Genomic DNA, 18,934 nt, shown 5'->3' with positions numbered 1-18,934 from the left:
CACACACAACACACCACAGATATAAGAGTCTTCTGCCTTACATTCATCCTGATTCCCTGTGTACACACCTTTCTCTGACCCATCAGTCATCAATATTAGTCTCTGCTAGTTCCACCACTCACCCAAGCCTCTTTCCTCCTATTTTGGTTTTATTATTATTTATTTATTTTTTTTACTCATATTTATATAGCGCTTTTCCAGTCTTAACAACTGCTCAAAGCGCTTTTACATCTACAGGATACATTTTACCATTCACACACATTCATACACTGTGGCCGGGGCTGCCGTACAAGGTGCCACCTGCTCAGCAGATAAACACTCACACACATTCACACTCCGATGCGCAGCACTTGTTTTATGGCCCCTAACTTTAATCTTTTCATTCACTTTCATCGCTGCCTTCAGCAGATGTCTGTGCCCTGTGTCAAGACACCAAGTAGTTGCTAATGTTGCTTCATATCTGCTGGATGTGTATATAGGCCTCTGTTTGTTAACATGTTAGTTAACAAGCTGCCTGGTTGTGGGGCCAAAGATATCAATTATTGCAGGTTAAAGTCTAAAAATTATTATTATTTTAAATAAAGAATCTACCATTGGGGTAATACACAAATCTTCATGTCCTCATCTATGAGAGACAAAGTCAAACAACCAACTTGGCAATGGCAAATGTATTACTTCCATTTTTTTCTATTGGGATGCTAATGCTAATGAGGTCATTATTGAACAAAACACCAATGCTGTTGTTTTCTTCAAGAATTGTACTTTTACTCTTTATTCTAATACAGGGATCTGTTCTATTTCAATAAAATGACAATATACAATATTGCTAGAAAAAATCCTAACACAATGGTAAAGCATGAAAACAAGTATTAAGTTGACTGCAGAATAAGTTTTGTTTTAGGAAAAGGTTTTGAAAGGCTGAAAGTAAAATTTGGAGATTTCTTTTGAATGACATGTTCTTTGTGTATTTGTCATATGTTGTGCTTGCTGTGACATATGAGGTTGCTACTAGATAGATATAACGGGCTCCGTCCCTCTCTGCATCTGTTAAGAGGAACTTCGCCTTCATTAATGCCCAGCACACATTCTTCCAGCCACACACACTGGAAGAAAAAGCAAAGCAAACGTGGGATTGCTGAACTGAAATGAGACAAACCGATGTCACAGGCTCTGATTAACCCTTGAAAATGACAGGGATGGATGTCTGACACAACACGAGCTGTTTGAGATTGTTTTGACACTCCTGAACAGTGACTGGTGTGTAATGTTATGTGATGAAACTAAGATGTGTTTTCCATTTTCCTCTGGGGGTTTAGCATCTGATCTAAAGTAACTGTCCCACACTGACGACAAGATACGACGCTAACTATCAAATTATTCAATTACAACTGCCTCGGATTTAAAGAAAAATCAATTTAAACTGTTTCGGAATAACTCGCCTTAAGTCAAGTACAATGTCTTACAAAGAGCAAATCAAAAGCAGCAGAGTGAAGAAATAAATATGTGTTCAACAGACAGAAGGCTCAAAGTCAACAACACGGATGTCTTCTTCAAATCGTCTGATTTTGATACGGCGTTTTCAGTGATGTCGTCCCTATTTATAGTTTGTACTAAACTACTTCCCTCCGAAGAATGTTCGGTGTGGAGGTGTTTCTCTTTTTTTTTTCTTCTTCAAAAACAGGTCAGCGTAGCCCCATGTTTCAGGTCATCAGGAGCTCGGAGGGAGAGTAACTGGGTCGAGTTAGAGGATAGGTGGGAGTTAAGACAACAAAAGGAAAACAGAGAAAGGAAAGTAAAAAGAGTACAAAGGGATCTGTTATCGTCCCGTCAACACCTGGCAGCACTTTGGCAGGCCTCGGCGTTGACTATGATACAGGCTGACTCGGGGAGCCAGGGAGTGGAGCGTAGGGCGGGGCAGTGCAGTGCAGAGAGTGGGCTTGGGCGGAGAGTTCTGAGCTGCAAGGTGGGAAGTAGTGTTTGGGGAGAGGGGGACAGGGAGACAGGCAAACCGCAGTAGGCAGCAGAGGAGAAAAAGGAAAGGAGGTTTTTTTTTTTCTTCTCTTCTGGTTCAGACGTGGGCGTGGTTGTGGCCCCGTTCTCCTCCGTGGTGCCCTCTCTCTCTGTGGCCGTGCCTCTTGTGCTTTCTGCGCTCCCTCCTGCCCTGGTGGTGGTGGCGCCGGTAGCGGTGGGCTCGTCGGGCTGACGGAGCAAACAGAGCGGGATACGGAGACAGTGAGATAGGAAGAGAGTGGTGGGATAGGAAAGGCCAGGTGAGTGAGTCAAAAAGAGTGGAAGAACTGATGTAAGAGGGAGAAAAATCAGCAGCATACGCAGGGAGGTGAGAGCACGTAAGGGACGAGGGAAAAGGGATAAAAAAAAGCAGGTCTCTGCAGAAGGGTTAGCGGTTTCCACCACACTGAGAGAATCTGTTTTATCTGACATTCAGTAGACAGGGGGCCCGTAGCAAGAGCACACTAAGCTAGCCACCCACTCACAGCCTCAGTAAAGCTCGCTCCTGGGGTGTACTGCCAAATTACGTTGCTCTGTCCCTTTCTGGATTTTGCCAACAAAGACATGTCATCTGCAATGAATGATAACGACATCATAACTCTGGGCTATAAAAAAAAAGCAACTCTGTCCAAAGATAAAGAAAAGGAAAGGAAAATAATTCTTTATCACTTTCACCAGAAGCTACATTATTTCAGTATTTCATCATTACTGTCACATTGTGAGCTGAGTGAAATCAAATACAAGGGACAGTTTGCTGAATATTTATATACATCTCCTCTGAAGAAGCAAGATAATTATGCTGAAAAGTTGGGACATTTATTTTGTCAACTCAGTCATAGTCGGAGTGAGTCCTATTTAAAATGATTGTAGATAATAATAAATAACAATGTTTATTTTAAGGCTCAAAGGAGATCAGATGTGTGAACGTTGAATAAAGAAAGATTGATTTTAGATGCTAAACTGCACTAAAATAAGAGCCGGCTTTAAAAGTGATCATTTCACTCAAAAGCTCCAGGAGAATGAATATGAAAATACTTGCTGCACATGTCATATTTCAGTCCAAATGAACATTTTTAGTTTTTAGCACACATCCTTTACATTTAATAAAACGGTTGCAAATCATTTGTTTTGAAAAGTCTAAAAAAGAAAGAATGTGTAAAGCACTTCAAAGGAGACCCAACCACTTCTAAGTAAGCCCAGGGGGTTCCATTCATATGGCAACTACAGTAATCTTTTTGCTTGCAATTATTAATAATGAGAGCAGGGATGGTGAGCCTGAATGTGCATGGTGACAGCACGTCCTGAGGGCAGTTAATGAAGGTGGTTCGTCTTACAGACCTATACTGGCATGTGCACGCTAAAAATAATTAAATGTAAATGTGAAAATGGCCTAACAAATGGAAATACTGCTTTAAGTCTTGTTGTCTGCCCTCCCACTCTGTGTGAAAACGCTGTTGTGTAAAACTCACATTTTATGCAGATGATTTTAGGCCGGTCCCATTTGCCATTGGCACGACACTTAGCAGTGGGCACGTGGCGCTGCAGGAAGCCGTCAGCACACTGGTAGCGTGCGACAGAGTGGATGTCATAGTGGGAGCGCTTCCGACCAATCAGGAAGGCATTATCCACCGCGGGTGGGGCTCCGCAAAGCACTGGAGGGAAAAGAAAAGAATATTAATAAGATTGCCCAGTTGTGTTTATCTTCATTTTCTCCTGTGCGATAAATACATATTCAATAATAATGACTTCCACCTGAGTTCACCTTATCAGAGTGCATGATTTAAACAGTTAATTAAATGTCTCTAAAGGTTTCTGCATTCAGTGTGTATCCTGACTTCTGATTTGAAGGCACACGTCTCTTAGAAAACCAGTTCCAGCACTAACATGAAAATGTGGATTTAGCGTCTGCAGGACAGGCGGTCTGTCCAAGTCTCTGAGTGAGTGGGCGGCAAACAGTGAGTGATTCAGACAGAAAGAAGTAGAATCCGAAAAATGTTTACACACGCTGAGATGGAAAGAGGACTGACATTCCGTTCAGAGACTGACAGGATGGACAAGCCTCAAACAACTTCACAGGTGTTTTACCTCTCCTGTCAGAGGGTGCCAGTCTCTCCGGTGGTGGAGGCAGCGGAGTCCCTACATGGCAGGTCTGCCTCTCAACATGATGTCCTTTCCCTATTAGTTTCTTTTAAAGATTATTTTTGGGCATTTTAGGGCTTCATTTGACAGGACAGATGAAGACATGAAAGGGGAGAGGGAGGTCAAACCCGGCACCACTGCTGCGAGGACTAAACCTCTACAGATGCCCGCTCTACCAGTATTAGTTTCTGCTGATGCGGCTAGCTAGACTGATGTTATATTTACATGGAAAATAAGCTTCTTTATATTTTGACGGATGTCTTTTTTTTACTATCTTCTAAATGTATCATATGGATTTAAATATTTATGAGATCTAAAACAAGTCACAGCCTGAGCTCTTTTCAGAGAGAAAACTGCTACAGGGGCTGACTAAGGTTGTGAAAGTTTATTTGAGGTGGAAAAAATGTCAATGCTGCCACAATCAAACAAAAAAAAAGCCCTATTTTGCCAACGCCAGTACCTACAGAACCATTGATTCCACCCTTGAATGTGATTTACAAACGTCCGTTCTAAAAGCGGTAAATTGAGGACATAATCAGCCATCAGAAAATGTTGACAAACCCTGTTCATTCCCTTGTCCTTGTCCTAATACCTCTTAAATTCTTAACAAAGGAAAGAACTGTCATTAATTCTGATGAAAGGTTTAATGCCGCATTTACAGTTTAACGTGTTGTGGATAAAGGGGGCAAAAAGCACTTTGCTTCTCACTAGAGACGATCACACACTCAACACAAATGGAAGGCTAAAAGGTAGTTTTCCATTAGCCCTAACCTATGCACACTGTTGAACGATTTCTCGCAGCAGGGACAAGCAAGGTCAGAATGTATTGAAGTAGGGATAAAAGAAAATGTCACTAAACTCAGAAAAAAGATATGGAGCTGTGATTTCATGGGAGAACTAGATTTCTTAAAAAATGTATTTTTCAAAATACTCTAACGCTGCTTCTCAGTCTTTTAAGCAGTGACTTACACCGTTAAGTGTGGATTTTTGTTAAACCACTGATTGTTTTGAGCCGCTCCTGGTATCTGCATGTGCCAGATAGTAGATGAGTCGCACACACTGTCAGAACAATCATTTTGCTCACATGATGAATTGGCTTATATAAACTATGTATATAATATCAACACCCCTACTGCTGTGGGTTGCTTTCTGTGTACAGGCCAATTTTGAAAATTCTGACTAAGTATCCAACACACTTAAGACGGTGGCTATAGTTAATGCAACAACAATCAATATTTTTATATCAATAATCCATCCCATGTAATAAAAAATCTGTCAAGTAATACAGCTGGAGAGAGTGGAGTTGTTAAGTCTGTGATTTGCAAAGCTGAGAAAGTAAACCATGAAAATATGCCATCTTAGAAAGTAAGAAGCAAAAATGACGATCATTTAAAGTGTCTGGACTAGAACTTTGAAAAAGAACAAAGGTAGAAGTTTAAAAGGTAGGAATGGGGAAGTGTGGGTGAAGAGATGGAAAATGAAAGAGATGGAGAAGAAAGACTAGAGCTGAAGAGAAGAGGGGGTTTGTGGAGAAGAAGAAAAAAGGACATTTTAAAAGCTCTTAGCATAGTACGGTATGTATCCAAATTAAAAATCTAGAAAAAAGAATGCACATTACTGCATGTATGCCCATATGGCATAGGTGTTATGTTATAGTCATAGTATCGGATATTAATTTTAGTGTAGCCGACATTAGAAGCTGAGAAGTCACTCCTGCAGGTGTGTGTGTGCTTTAGCTGCATACTTGAAAGCAGCATGTTTCTAGAGTGTGCTGTGTGCCCGGGGGAGTCGGTGGGAGTCGGTGGCATGGGGAGAGCTGCAAATAGTTAGGTGCAGGTTCTTCTCAGCACGCCTCCATGGCCTCAAAGCATCCGCACACCTACTGGCAACACTGTTAGAATGAATCAGAGAGATGTGAAAGTGTGTGCATTCTCACTGAAGTACTTCTGGGAGCTAAGTCTCACAGTAGATGTGGATTCTTGTTTATTAAATAACAAACTGCACTGTCGGTGTGGGTGTTTGCTGAGGTGCCACTGACAGCCCAGACCACCTGACAAAGGCAGAAAACGGTGATGTTTTGGATCACTATACAGTACCATGCAGTACAAAATACTTAGAATGCAATATACCATACACTATGGTGTATCTTTACCATGTGAAGTATATCTGCAAACAAGGGATTCAACTGCAAGAAGTTGTATTATGTTGTAAAATATAAGAATAGAGAGAAAGACAAAAATGATATAGAAGATTCCTACAAACTTTATTGACATCGCAGAGCAAACTCTACTTGCACAGCACACATTTTAAATGTGCTTAAACAAAAAAATGACCGAAAGAACCAAGCTCCAGGGTAAAAGTGGCCGATACGATACGGGTTTCCTCAGGAGGGGGGCTGGCGTCTCCCTTAGAGACAGGGTGAGAAGCTCAGTCAGCAGAGCCGCCGCTGCTGCTTCGCATCGAAAGGAGCCAGTTGAGGTGGTTCGGGCATCTGATATTGATGCCTCCTGGGGGCCTCCCTACAGAGGTGTTCCAGGCACGTCTAGCTGGGAGGAGGTCTCGGGGAAGACCCAGGACTAGGTGGAGAGATTATATCTCCAACCTGGCCTGGGAACACCTCGGGATCCCCCCCCCTGTCGGAGCCGGTTGATGTGGCTCGGGAAAGGGAGGTTTGGGGTCCTGTACTGAAGGTCCTCTTCATCACTTTATTTTGCAGCATGAGTACACTGTAGCGCATTATGTTATGGGTTAATGAAACGAAGCACAAGTTTTTAATGTTTATTGGAAAATATTACCAATCTGTTTTGTGGAAGTTGCAGCTGGTGTTGATTGGAGGCCCTGTCAAGAGAAACACAGTTTGCTAGTTTGGTTACCTACAAATGTGCAGTAAGGTATAATATTTGCCTGATTAATTGAATGCAGGTTAACAGTTGCTGCTTGTACAATAGTAAAGTTTGTGTTAAAGTAACTCACCTCTGCTGTATCTCCTCTCCAAAGTGTTTGGGAGAGAGTCCCCACTGTATCGTGCCCCATTTTAATGGTTCCGGGAGATTCCATGTTAAAGTAGCGAAGGGGTGTTTGAGTACTTTAATTAACTTTACTTGCATAAATTGTTCAAACTAACGATGTTTGAGTGTATTAGGTAACATAATGCAAGTAAATTGAAATAACAGAAGGGAAGTAGAACAGTTTTTGATGTGGTTGTTGTAGTTTGTGTAGTAATGTGTAATCGAGATAATGGCAGTGGCAGGCTATAAAAAGGCTGCCAGTTTCCATCTAGCGCTGCTGCTGTCAGGACTACAAGCTGCAGGTGGTGCTCAGTTTGTTTGTTTCTTGTGACCATTTTTGTGTTCATTGTCGGTGAAATAAACACCTGTTGATCTGCACCGTACCTCTGCCTTGAGTCTGATACTGTAAATATCCAACCGCTATGCGGCCATTTTAACTAGAGGTCCTGCCCCGGCGACCTGACCCCCAGATAAGCAGACAAAGACAGATGGATAAACTAAAAAAAGCACAGGTGTCACCATTAACATTAAAGGTCCTATATTGTGCTCATTTTCCGTTTCAGATACTTGTATTTTGGGGTTCTACAAGAATATGTTTACATGCTTTAACACTCAAAAAAAAAAATTCTGGATGTCAGATTCAGTGTTTCTGGATCTATGTAATGAGTCCAAATCTCTACAGAGAAAGTTTTGTCAAAGATTTATGCGCGCCAGTGAGCAGTGTAGTGCGGTGAGAGAGAGCAGCTCCTTGGAGGTCTTTTGGCTCGTGGACTTCTGCTGTGTCCCTGCATACCCCTCCCCAAGGAGGATGTAACTATCTGTAGCAGCAATGTCTACAAAATGACAAGATAGGGTCTCTGGGGGGGTCTGTGGCTGCTCAGGTGGGGTTGGTGAAGCGGACTTTTATCTCCTCCTTCCTTCTCTTCCTGTCTGTGACCACACATTCATTTTCAGCACTAAACACAAATCAACATAAGGATTAATAATATATAGGGATTTTAGCACATATACTAACACACTGTATATTAGGGCTGTCAAAATGAATGTGATACTGTAACAACGAATTAACGCAAATTCCTTTTAATGGCGCACAAGTGCTCCGTGATAACATCCAGAGGAAACCCGCCATCCGGAGATGAGAGGAAGGCAGTTACTGCCATGGATGTGGTGTATGCTTTTGAAGAGGCCGGGCCACACAATTCCGAAGGTTAAACCTGATTCTAAATCGCAAAAAAAAACTCTTAAGAGCCCCACCTTAATCTAAAGAGAGACTTCCCGTTCTAAACAACAGGCTTTATAACTTGCTTAACCTGCTAGCGCAGAAATGGATAATGGAAAGATGGTCATCTCGAGAAGAATAAAGTACGTCAAGTCTCGAATTCTACTTTTTCTTATAAAAATTAATTCATAACAGTTAAGAAATGTGTGATTCATTTGCAATCAATCACAAATTAACTATAGACAATCATGCGAATAATCGTGATTAAATATTTTCATTGATTGACTGCCCAAACATATATCCTGTAAATGAGTTGAGCCTCAATTAAACACAGTGGGAGTGTGTGCACTATTTCAGCACAGACACTCCTCCTGTGGCTTCCTCACACACATGTGAACTGGTCTTTTCCCTCAGTCTTTTCTGAACTAAACACCAGCTAAAACTCCATGTTCCCACACACACACACACAACTGCAAACATGCACGGTAGCTGGTTGGGTAATTCATTAGAAGTAAAAATTGTTTCCCCCCTTTTTTCAAAGTACATTACACCAATGGCAGTTTTACACGAGACAATGTGTATCTAGCAATGATTACATTACACACCAGTGGACACATCAACTGCTAAAGGCACTGACGACAGCCTATCATCCCCAAAGGACTCTGAGAGCGAGCTGAGTATGTCATGCAGAATTAGATTTCCTGTCTCCATACATACCAACCCATCCAATATGATGGAACAATTTCATAATACTTACATGTCCTGTTGTGGGCAATTTCCCTCTCGTCCTCGCTGGAAGCGGTCAGAGGAAGAAGAATACGCGACTCTCTTGTAACTTGAACTCAAATGTAAGTGTAAAACTTGTGCTATTGCATCCCACTGAATCTAGTTTTTTTTATTCATTCTTCCTTATACAAGGATGATCCAGCAGTGAAATACTGTTACTAAATGTACTACTCTTGTTTAAATTTACAAAATGTATTGTTCATCAATATAACAGATTAAAAGCCACCCAGATAAAAAGCTCTCCCTTTATCTTTTCTTATTTGAGAAGATTCTGTATTCTGAATGGCTTACAGTATGGAGTAACGTGATTTTTGAAATATCTGAAAACATTTGAAGACAAAACCACAGCTGTTTGTCTACCTTTTTGGCATCTTTATGCAGATTTGAAGCTGTCTAGGTAGCTCAAGGTAAAGACTTTTTGTAGGAAATCAGCAGGTTAAACGAGGTTCAATATATGATGTGTTATTCAACATTATGGGCTTGTGTGAGTGGGTAGTCTAAATAATATGTGTGATGAGTCTGCTCTCTTTTATCTGACCATCTTCTCATCAGATGACAGTCTCACCTTGTTTCAGTTATATGTCAAAACTATCGTCACCATCTGCATGACACATCGCCCTGACTGGGCTCACATGCTGCTGTTATCGCTCAGTCAAGCACAGGACTTGCTGATGAACAGACAAACAGATCCCATGAGCTGGGTGCAGTAGAAAGCGGGGTAGAGAAGACTCAGCATGGAGCTGACAACTCCTTAAAGACAAAACTTAATGGTTCCTGAGAGGAAAAAGAGGGGGGGGGGGAAAAAATGAAAAACGTGGGGATTTTAAGATGATTTTAAAGGTTTAGAGGTGGCAGAACGGGGACTTGTGACAGTGTGCTCTGGGGGGTGCAAAAACTTGTTGTGAAGGGAAATACTTTTTCCCTTTATGCAAAAGGGTTTGAACTTGTGTTTCGGAGCCTACTGTGCTAGGCTTTTGGGAACGTTTTTACCCTTTTGGCCCCTGTGAGAAATCAGTGGGGACGGAAAGTATTTAAAACCCCTTTAAATTTTTCACTCTTTGTTCTTTAGCCATTTCCAAAAACAAAAAATTCATTTTTTTTTCTAAGAACACCCCTCTTTGGGCAAAAAAAAAAATGGAAAATTTTTTCAAATTATTAAAAAAAAAAAAATGAAATACACATGGTCATAAGTATTTGGACCCCTTTTCCCGTACCCCACATTAACCGGGGCTGTTATTTCTTCTATCTCCTTTAGATGGTTTTACCCTATTGGAGTCCAGCTGTGTTGATTTTTAGATTGGATGATTAGGAAAGCCACACCCTGTTTATAAGACCTTTAAGTACAGTCTGTCAAGCAAATGACAATCATGAGGTCAAAAAAACTGCCTGAAAACCCAAAACAAATTGTGGCAAGGCACAGTCTGGGAAGGTTTTCAAAAAATTTCTGCGCATTAAGGGTTTCCCAAAAAGCACGGGCCCAAATCCTCAAATGGAAGACGTTTGGGACACCAAAACCCCTTCCCAGACGGCCCTCCGGCCAAACTGAGTATCGGGGGAAAGGGGGCCTTGGGGGAGAGGCAAAGAAGAACCCAGGCACTGTGGCGGCCCAAGACGTCGGGGGAGATGGGAGAAAATTTTAGTAAGTCAAACCCTCAGCAGCAAACCCCGTCGGGGCTTTATGGCAGGGCCGACGGGGCTCCTCGTGCAAAACCATGAAGCCCCATGGAGTTTCTAAAAAACACCCGAAGGGTCCCAAATGGTGATAAATAAAACCTCTGGTCGATGGGGCCAAGATAGAAATTTTGGGCCTTAATTCTAAGCGGTATGTGTGGAGAAACCAGGCACTGCTCATCACTGTCCAAATACAGTCTCAACAGTGAAGCATGGTGGTGGCAGCATCATGCTGTGGGGGTGTTTTTCAGCTGCAGGGACAGGACGACTGGTTGCAATCGAGGGAAAGATGAATGCGGCCAAGTACAGGATATCCTGGACGAAACCTTTTCCAGAGGCTCTGGACCTCAGACTGGGCCGAAGGTTTACCTTCCAACAAGACAATGACCCTAACACACCGCTAAAATAACGAAGGAGTGGCTTCACAACAACTCCGTGGCTGTTCTGAATGGCCCAGCCAGAGCCCTGACTTAAACCCAATTGAGCATCTCTGGAGAGACCTGAAATGACTGTCCACCAACGTTTACCATCCAACCTGACAGAACTGGAGAGGATCTGCAGGAGGAATGGCAGAGGATACCCAAATCCAGATGTGAAAAACTTGTTGCATCTTTCCCAAACGACTCATGGCTGTATTAGATCAAAGGGTGCTTCTACTAAATACTGAACAAAGGGTCTGAATACTTATGACCATGTGATATTTCAGTTTTTGTTTTTTAATAAATATGCAAAATATTCTACATTTCTGTTTTTTTCTGTCAAGATGGGTTGCTGAGTGTACATTACTGAGAAATAAAATGAACTTTTTTGATTTTGGAAAAAGGCTGCAATGAAACAAAGAGTGAAAATTTAAAGGGGTCTGAACTTTCCGTACCCACTGTATCTGTTAAAGCACAATGATTTGCTTAAATTAACATAATGACCATCAGTAAGGCCTTAAGGGCTTTTGTGTTGAGGCTGATCTAATATTCAGTGATAAAGAGGAACGCTTAGGGAAGCTATTTCATTAGTTCTACAAGTATAGGTTAAACACACCCAGTAGGGGCAACCCCATAGCTTTAGGGTTACAATGACCACATTGTTGACAACAATGAACCAAAATATTAAATACTTTAAACCTAAATTTCAATAGCTGACTATTACCGTTTTCTACTGTCAACATCTATTTACAGAGCAAGATAGGATTATATGGATCATCCGACATTTATCAAAGTAAGAATTACATTTCAGAATGCTTTAAAGAGTTTGGAGTCAAAAGGTTCTTTGCTGAAAGTGAAGAATAACAACAAATACCGAGCAACCTTGCACCTACTTACAGCGAAATGTAGGAGTAACCTTTAAGGGCAACTCTCAAGTGATCACATGTCTGATGAAGTGTATGCTCACAGTGGTGATATTATATCTGGAACAAATCATTGCTTTTGAATGACTCTTAAAGAGGAAAAAGTTAACTCAATTTTCAAGCGGGGGTGTTTAACAAAGTTGTTTAATTATTCGCCTAAAAAAGCTTGTGGTATGTAGCAAACTCGCTGGGTAAAAACAGATGGCCAAAAAAATAAATCAAAACTTTTTCTTGTTTTTTAACCTCAGATAAATGCAATAAAATCCCATCCTATTAAATATTCAAATCTTTTGGAAATAGGTGGCTAAAAGTACCATGTTCTTAATTACACATTTTGCTTCAAATAACATATTGCACATCATGACCATTGATGTTTTTGTGCAATTACTCCAAACCATATCTCAAAAAATGTGCGCGCACCACTGTCTCTGAACGGCAGTCATCTGTGATCTAGGATATCTAGCTTTTATTTTTTAAACTAGTGAATGAAGGATTTTTACATCCACACGCCTACGGCTAAAACCAAACAGCCAACAGTGGCTTCTTGTGTCCCAGTGTTTCTCTTATCCTGCCTTTTCTTATTGGTCATAAGCCTGACCTGTATGCAAATGTATGGCAAAAAATAGGTTTTAATGGGCTCTCAGTGGAGCATGTTGTGGCTTAACTCAAGCTCCAAGAAGGGGCAGCTGCAACAGGGGACGGGAAGCGGAGGTATCGGCGTATGTAGGAACTTAACAAACAAATAAGTTTGCTCACCTCGTTTTGCTGAGCTGAAGTTTCCCCGAACACAAAGCAGAAAATACATTGTGCTTCAAGACGCACTTCACCTTAGCAAAACAGAACATTTAGCAGAGGAAATGGAAATGTGGTATGAGAAGTACGTGGAGAACGTTTTAAGTCGTGCTGGCGGATGATGAGAGATGGAAGAAAGAGCGCTGGTGAGCAGTAATGAGTGAATCTGAAGCACACAGACTGATGGAAGAGTTTTGGTGCTAATCTCTTCCGCTGCACAGAGATGAGTTTAATGTTAAGTATGACACAGCCAGGATGTTCCCCTGAAGGTGCATGTGCTGTCAGAAACAACACTTCACATGAAAAGAATATTTTGTATTCTTTCTTCACTTTCAATGATTCTTACCTCTCTGGAAGTCATCTTAATCACCTGTTGAAGTTGCAGCTTATGCCACTCTCCCCCCTCCCCTCCCCTCCCCTCCCTCCTCCCCTCCCCTCCCCTCCCCTCCCCTCCTCTCCTCTTTGTTCTCACCTGTCCCCTTCTTGCAGACGTACGGCAGGTTGTAGTTGCAGGGCACGTCATTCCATTTGCCGTTCTCATGAGCAATCATAACCACGCAGTCTTCTCCTCCAGCGAAGAAGTTGTCCGGCTGGTTTTCACGCCAGTTCTCATATTGCTGCATAGACACACACAGAAAACAGACACACAGTTAGACAAACAGATGGGTGTCTTTTTAAAACTCCAATTCAACTTCCTTTTCTTGGCATGAGACACTAGTCACTGATCAAACGTCTACTTTTTTTCACAAAAATCAATTATGCGCAGAACATTATTTTTCATGTTCTCTTTTTTGCCATAGTGATGTCTCTGCATGTAACGATGGATAATTAGAATACTGCTTTCAATGGCACAAAAAAATGCATCCTGTGCATGCTAAAGATCTGCTGTAATTATCAGTAGATGAAGCTGTACTGCAAAACAAACTGCTGTTCGGGATGTTTCCAGCTGCGATACTGAGCATCCAGATGTATATAGTTTCTCTAAGGCTTTAAACTCCACTGGGATTGACAGCTGACTAAGTGACAAAACAGACACAGCTGGTTCCTCACCAGGTCCATCTTGTCAGTCCACTGAAAGTCGTCCTCCACTGTCCGATCATTTAACCCGATCCAGGTGTTGTCATGGCTTAGACCTGAGTAGGAGGTAGCAGAGGAAATGAATGCAGAGACAGAAAACAATTTCTAATGCATTAGAAATGTATGCACTCATGGTGGTTACACATATCCAATAAAATGATGCATTATGTATGTATGCATTATCTTATAAAAGCCAAGACAATAACCCCAGATGACATCAGCCTCCCCAGAGTCACAGAAAACTTTATACTGTTTGCTCAGGTTGAGTACTGCCCATGACTCGTAAACTAATCTTTGCTGGACTTTAGATGTAAAATCATAAAGTGCTCATTAATGTTACATATTGTGCTGTAGTTGTTTTTTTGTGCAACAGATGAAGTCCTGGTGCTGAACAGCAGCAGGCACAGCTGAGAGATCTGCTCTCTCTGGCCTCAGCTGAGAGACCAACATTAATGAAGGTATACTGTGTCTGTCTCTGATGTACTGGTGATGAGTTTTTTGTTTGTGTAAAAGGACCACTAATGGTGGTTTGGGTTAATCTCATTTGTGTTTTTTAGGGGGGGGGGGGGGGGGGGGGCAGTTGTATAGGAGTGGAATTTCAATCATGGTGTATCTGCTTAACATCATTACCAGGCCCATTAATCTTGCTAATGGCTCTGATCCCCTTATTGCAGGGGTGGGGACGTCCATTTTCGAGGCAATTAAACACAATTTTTGGAAACTGTGTGCGTGTGAAAGAAAGATGGGTGCAAGATGGATGGCACTGTCCTGGCATCTTTCCTAGACAGAAAGTGTATCCGGTATTACAAGGGATGATAAGACATGTGGCAAAAGGCTGAGAGTGAGGCAATCAGGGCTTAGGAGAAAAGAAATCAAATAGCATTTGCAAATAATTCAGGACAACATGTCTAAGATACTACAGTAGGTGGGTGGACTTTGCTACACATGGCAACCATTGAATCTAACAATGAGAGTTATTTGACTGTATTTCATTTGTATTTTCAAAATGCAATGGTAGAAAAATCTGCCCATGGCATGTGACAAAAATCTTTTTCACACAAAAATCTTAATTAAATCATTTTTACTTTATACTGGTCCTATTTAATCCGGTTTCAACATATTGACACACAAATGCAGTTACTCCACCCGCTGTTGGGAGTTTTCACCTGTTTCAAGACAAATGACATCCAAAGAAAGAATATGATAGTATATTAAATGTTCTGTCACAGACACTTAGATCAGAGCCTATAGCACCTTTTCATTGCAACTATGGTGATTAAACATTTATTTGGCTCAACAGACTCGGCTCCTGAGGCGATTTTTCAGTGGGGAGCGCAATAAACCTCTTCAAGGACTGTTCAGAGCAGAACCAGGCAGACATTTATCACTGAGTTATGGAATACACATAAGGCAAGAGCTGCCATGGCCAAGTATAGTAATATTAAGGCAGATGGGTAGATATCCATCAACTGCTAGTAAAAGCAGTGTGTCGCAGGCAGGCAGGCCGGCAGACAGCAGAGAGATGGCTGAATTATAAAGGCCATGTAATTGCCCTTATTTATACAGTGGTGACTTGTTTAAATGTGATCGGTGGTGGAGAGTCGCCAGATATTTCTTGAGTTATAGAGTTGGGCAGAGCCTCTGGTTCCATAAGTGTTTTTTAAATCATTTTAAATTTTAAAGTTTTCTCTTACATTCTAAGCTTTCCTCAAAATAGAAACACCTAGGCTTTAACGGTTTTATAGATTCATGATGTGGTGATAAGTTCAAATTATTTCTACTTCGATTCTGATAAATCATGTTAGGTTATGGTGGAGGTTCTTGATGCTGCAATACCCATCAGCCTTAGCTGCTGTTGCTATAGATTAAAAAACAGTCAAAGGTGCAAGTCAAAAACTGTGGCAAATTACTGTCAATGTCCCTAAAACTCAAAAACGTGCTGTTTTTGCTGGACTTACAGCAGCTAAGTGAATGATTGCAACCTGTTGGAAAACACCTCATGACTTGTCTATGCGTACTTGGACCCTTTCCTTTCTGGATGTTGTGTATACGGAGCCCTCCACAGATAGCGTAGGTGGAGCCCCGGGAAGGACTTTGGACACTTGGCTCAGCATTGCTGGATCATTGAAGTCCTTGCTATAGATTTGTGCTAAAGCCTTCTCACTTCTGTCAGTGTGTGTGTTTGGCCCCCTTTGTCTTGTGCCGGTCTCCCTGTCGATGCTTCTTGTTTGTTTGTTTGTGTGTTTGTGTGCGTCTGTTTCTGTGTGTCTTGTTTGTGAGCTGTGGGCATCGTTCTTGTTGTTGTGTTTTTGTTGTGTCTCCCTCCTTCCTGTATTGCCTCTTTGTTTTGGTGTGGAAACATTTGATCACAAGGAAGGATTGTGGAAAAGGTGCCCTGTGCCTTCTACGGTGTGTGTAATGTACTTTCCTGTATGTTGTCATCTGGACCAATGTTTTGCACTTTTGTTTGGCTGTTTAAATAAAAGAATTGGATTACAAAAAAACTGTGGCAAATTGAAAGATCTCTATAAAAAAATTGGTACAAACGGGTGCCATGACATAGTCATGTTCCCCACAGGATGAGCTGTTATCACGTTGGCGATGCCCCTTACTTTTTACCCATCATAAGGTCAAAGTGTTATTTGTCCAATACTTTAGTTTAAAACCAAATACCTGAAAAAATATAAATAACCTTCCCATGAGCCTCGGTTTGTGATTTGTGTTTAGTGGTAGTTATCAAATGTCAGCATGCTAAAACGCTAAACAAAGATGGCAAAAATAGTAAACATTACACCTGCTAAACAACAATGTGTAAGCACAAGGGCGTAGGTTTAGACCCAACAATGGGGGGAGGGGGTGGGGGGGCACATTGTAACGGGGGGTCTAGGGGTTGTCCGCCATAAAATGTTGAGCGTCAAACGCTAAATTTCCTGCATTCTGGTGAATTTTTATGTACCAATTTATGGTGCAAATATCTTTATGCAAAGGAAAATTATTATTATTAACATCTCACGTGTTTCAAGATGTTTTTTAGTAATCATGTACATCTCAACAACAAATCTGTTAGAGAATGAGACCTTGTTTCAGCCAGAAGCTCCAAAGTTTAAAGCTAAATCACATCTTTGTTTTTCACGGCCCTGTTGTGTTCTTTAACCCCACACACAGTTCTGGTTTCCCGTACATGTTTTGAGCCCCCTGAACGTTTATTTTTAATTTTTTACCTCTTTTGGGGAAGGGGTTGTCTTTTATATTTTTTATAAAGAGGAAACAAATCTGCCTACTGTATATGTTAGCACTCTCATTGTGAGCCTGTGGTCAACTAGGAGATTTGATTGATTTTAAGAAGATTGTTATGCCCATCGAGATGTGAAAGTGCTGCAACTAGCAGTTTAACAACATTACTGAAACTAAATAGGACTTATCTGTAGAATCTAAGATTTCCTGCAGTGTAATCTTTTCACAAACATTTACTTAGGCTGCACTGTCTGTGCCAAGTCTTTGTCCTAGCTTTGTCCTTAACCTCCGCCCACCTCTGATGAAGTTCTGCTCGGCCAGGCTGTGGATGCTGGCCAGGTGGCCGCTGTGCTCCCTGCAGTCCTTCTCGGCGTCCTCCCAGGTGTGTCTCCGGCTGAAGTACCGGTAGCAGTGGCCGTGGAACTTCCTCCACGTGTGCTCGCAGCCCTCAGTGTCTGCAGGTGTACAGTGGGAATTGAGAAAACGAAGGGGGATGTAATTGAAAAAGACAGCGATTAGTCAATGGGAAATCCATATGGGAAGAGAAATGTGTTGTTTTTTTAATCGTTTAACACCCACAGCAGACAGATGCAAAAGAATAACAGCTTTGCACAGGAACGGAGTAGGAGGATATAGGACTAAGAGGAGGATATGACTATTATTTTCGTCGTATTTATTTTTGAATCCACACACAGCAAATTTCTTTGCTCTTGCAGTAAAGCAGATCTATATATTGCCTCCCCCTCTTCCTCTTTCCCCTTTCCTTTCCTTCTTCAGTACTATCTTGCCCTAAGTGCCCTCTGTGACAACCCTCTCCATCTCCATCCCTCTTTGTGTCTTCTTCTCTTTGATTTGACTTGGACTTTTAATCCACAGCAGAGGCAAGCTGGCGGTGAGACAGCTTAGACCAGTGAAAGGGTGTTTTAATCTATTCAAATGACAACAATCCTTAGAAATTGCTTCCAGTGCACAGCGCTCGCTTGGTAATTAAGCCCTGTCACAGCCCTGTCAGCACACCGATTCTCCCTCCCTCCTTCTCTCCCTTCATCTCTCTCATCTATCGGCCCTCATCTGTCTGGGGGTTAGCAGTGTGACTTGAGCTGTACATGCCAAATGTGATGTGTGCGTGTGGCTTTCGCTTCCATGCTGGATTGTCTATGTGTGCACAGCTGTGGGCGTGCAAATGTGTGGAAATGTAGGAGTGGATGTGGTTCAGGCTCGATCTGTCAGCTAAGCCACCTCTGGTTTCCCCCTCATCCTCACCCACTCCCTACCTCTCTCCCTCCCTCCATCCCTGCAGTGTGGGGATCAGAAAAAAAGGCCTCAGCTTTTCCTCCAACAAATGTGAAGCGACATCAGTAAATTGCGTGGTGCAAATTGAGCCGTATGGGGCCATGTTTAGTATGCAGAGAGTTGCGGTTTTTGTCGTGAAATGAAGAGGGTTGAGAGGAGAGGAGTGCATTATGAAAGCCCTTCCAATATAAAATAAGGTCCTTGAAAACCCTAGTACTGCATTGATGGCGTAGATACTTTTCATTCTGTTAGGCTCTCCTCCATTCACTAAGTTGTTCAGGGCTATTTGAGTGCAGAGACAACATGCACTGGGGTCACAGCAGGACTTCCTCCTCAGGAGAAGCTACATTTCGTCTCTTAAAG

The 18,934-nt window shown here is 41.9% G+C and overlaps 1 protein-coding gene across 2 annotated transcripts in view; it reads right to left on the bottom strand.

Annotated features, from left to right (window-relative positions):
- Window positions 1–947: 947 nt before the first annotated feature.
- Window positions 948–18,934, bottom strand: part of ncanb (neurocan b) — a 141,716-nt gene continuing 123,729 nt past the window's right edge. For both annotated transcript variants that reach the window (XM_032526440.1, XM_032526441.1), the window contains exons 12-16: window positions 17,575–17,733; window positions 14,018–14,100; window positions 13,440–13,584; window positions 3,480–3,662; window positions 948–2,199 (exon numbers count right to left, since the gene is read on the bottom strand). In XM_032526440.1, coding sequence (XP_032382331.1) covers window positions 2,069–2,199; window positions 3,480–3,662; window positions 13,440–13,584; window positions 14,018–14,100; window positions 17,575–17,733 — 701 coding nt within the window. In that variant the 3' untranslated portion in view covers window positions 948–2,068. The remainder of the gene's footprint in view (window positions 2,200–3,479; window positions 3,663–13,439; window positions 13,585–14,017; window positions 14,101–17,574; window positions 17,734–18,934) is intronic.

Source organism: Etheostoma spectabile, chromosome 9 (assembly GCF_008692095.1).
Source record: "Etheostoma spectabile isolate EspeVRDwgs_2016 chromosome 9, UIUC_Espe_1.0, whole genome shotgun sequence".
Taxonomy (NCBI): Eukaryota; Metazoa; Chordata; class Actinopteri; order Perciformes; family Percidae; genus Etheostoma; species Etheostoma spectabile.
The sequence above is the reverse complement of the archived record's forward strand: the minus strand, read 5'-3'. Positions and strand labels throughout refer to the sequence as shown.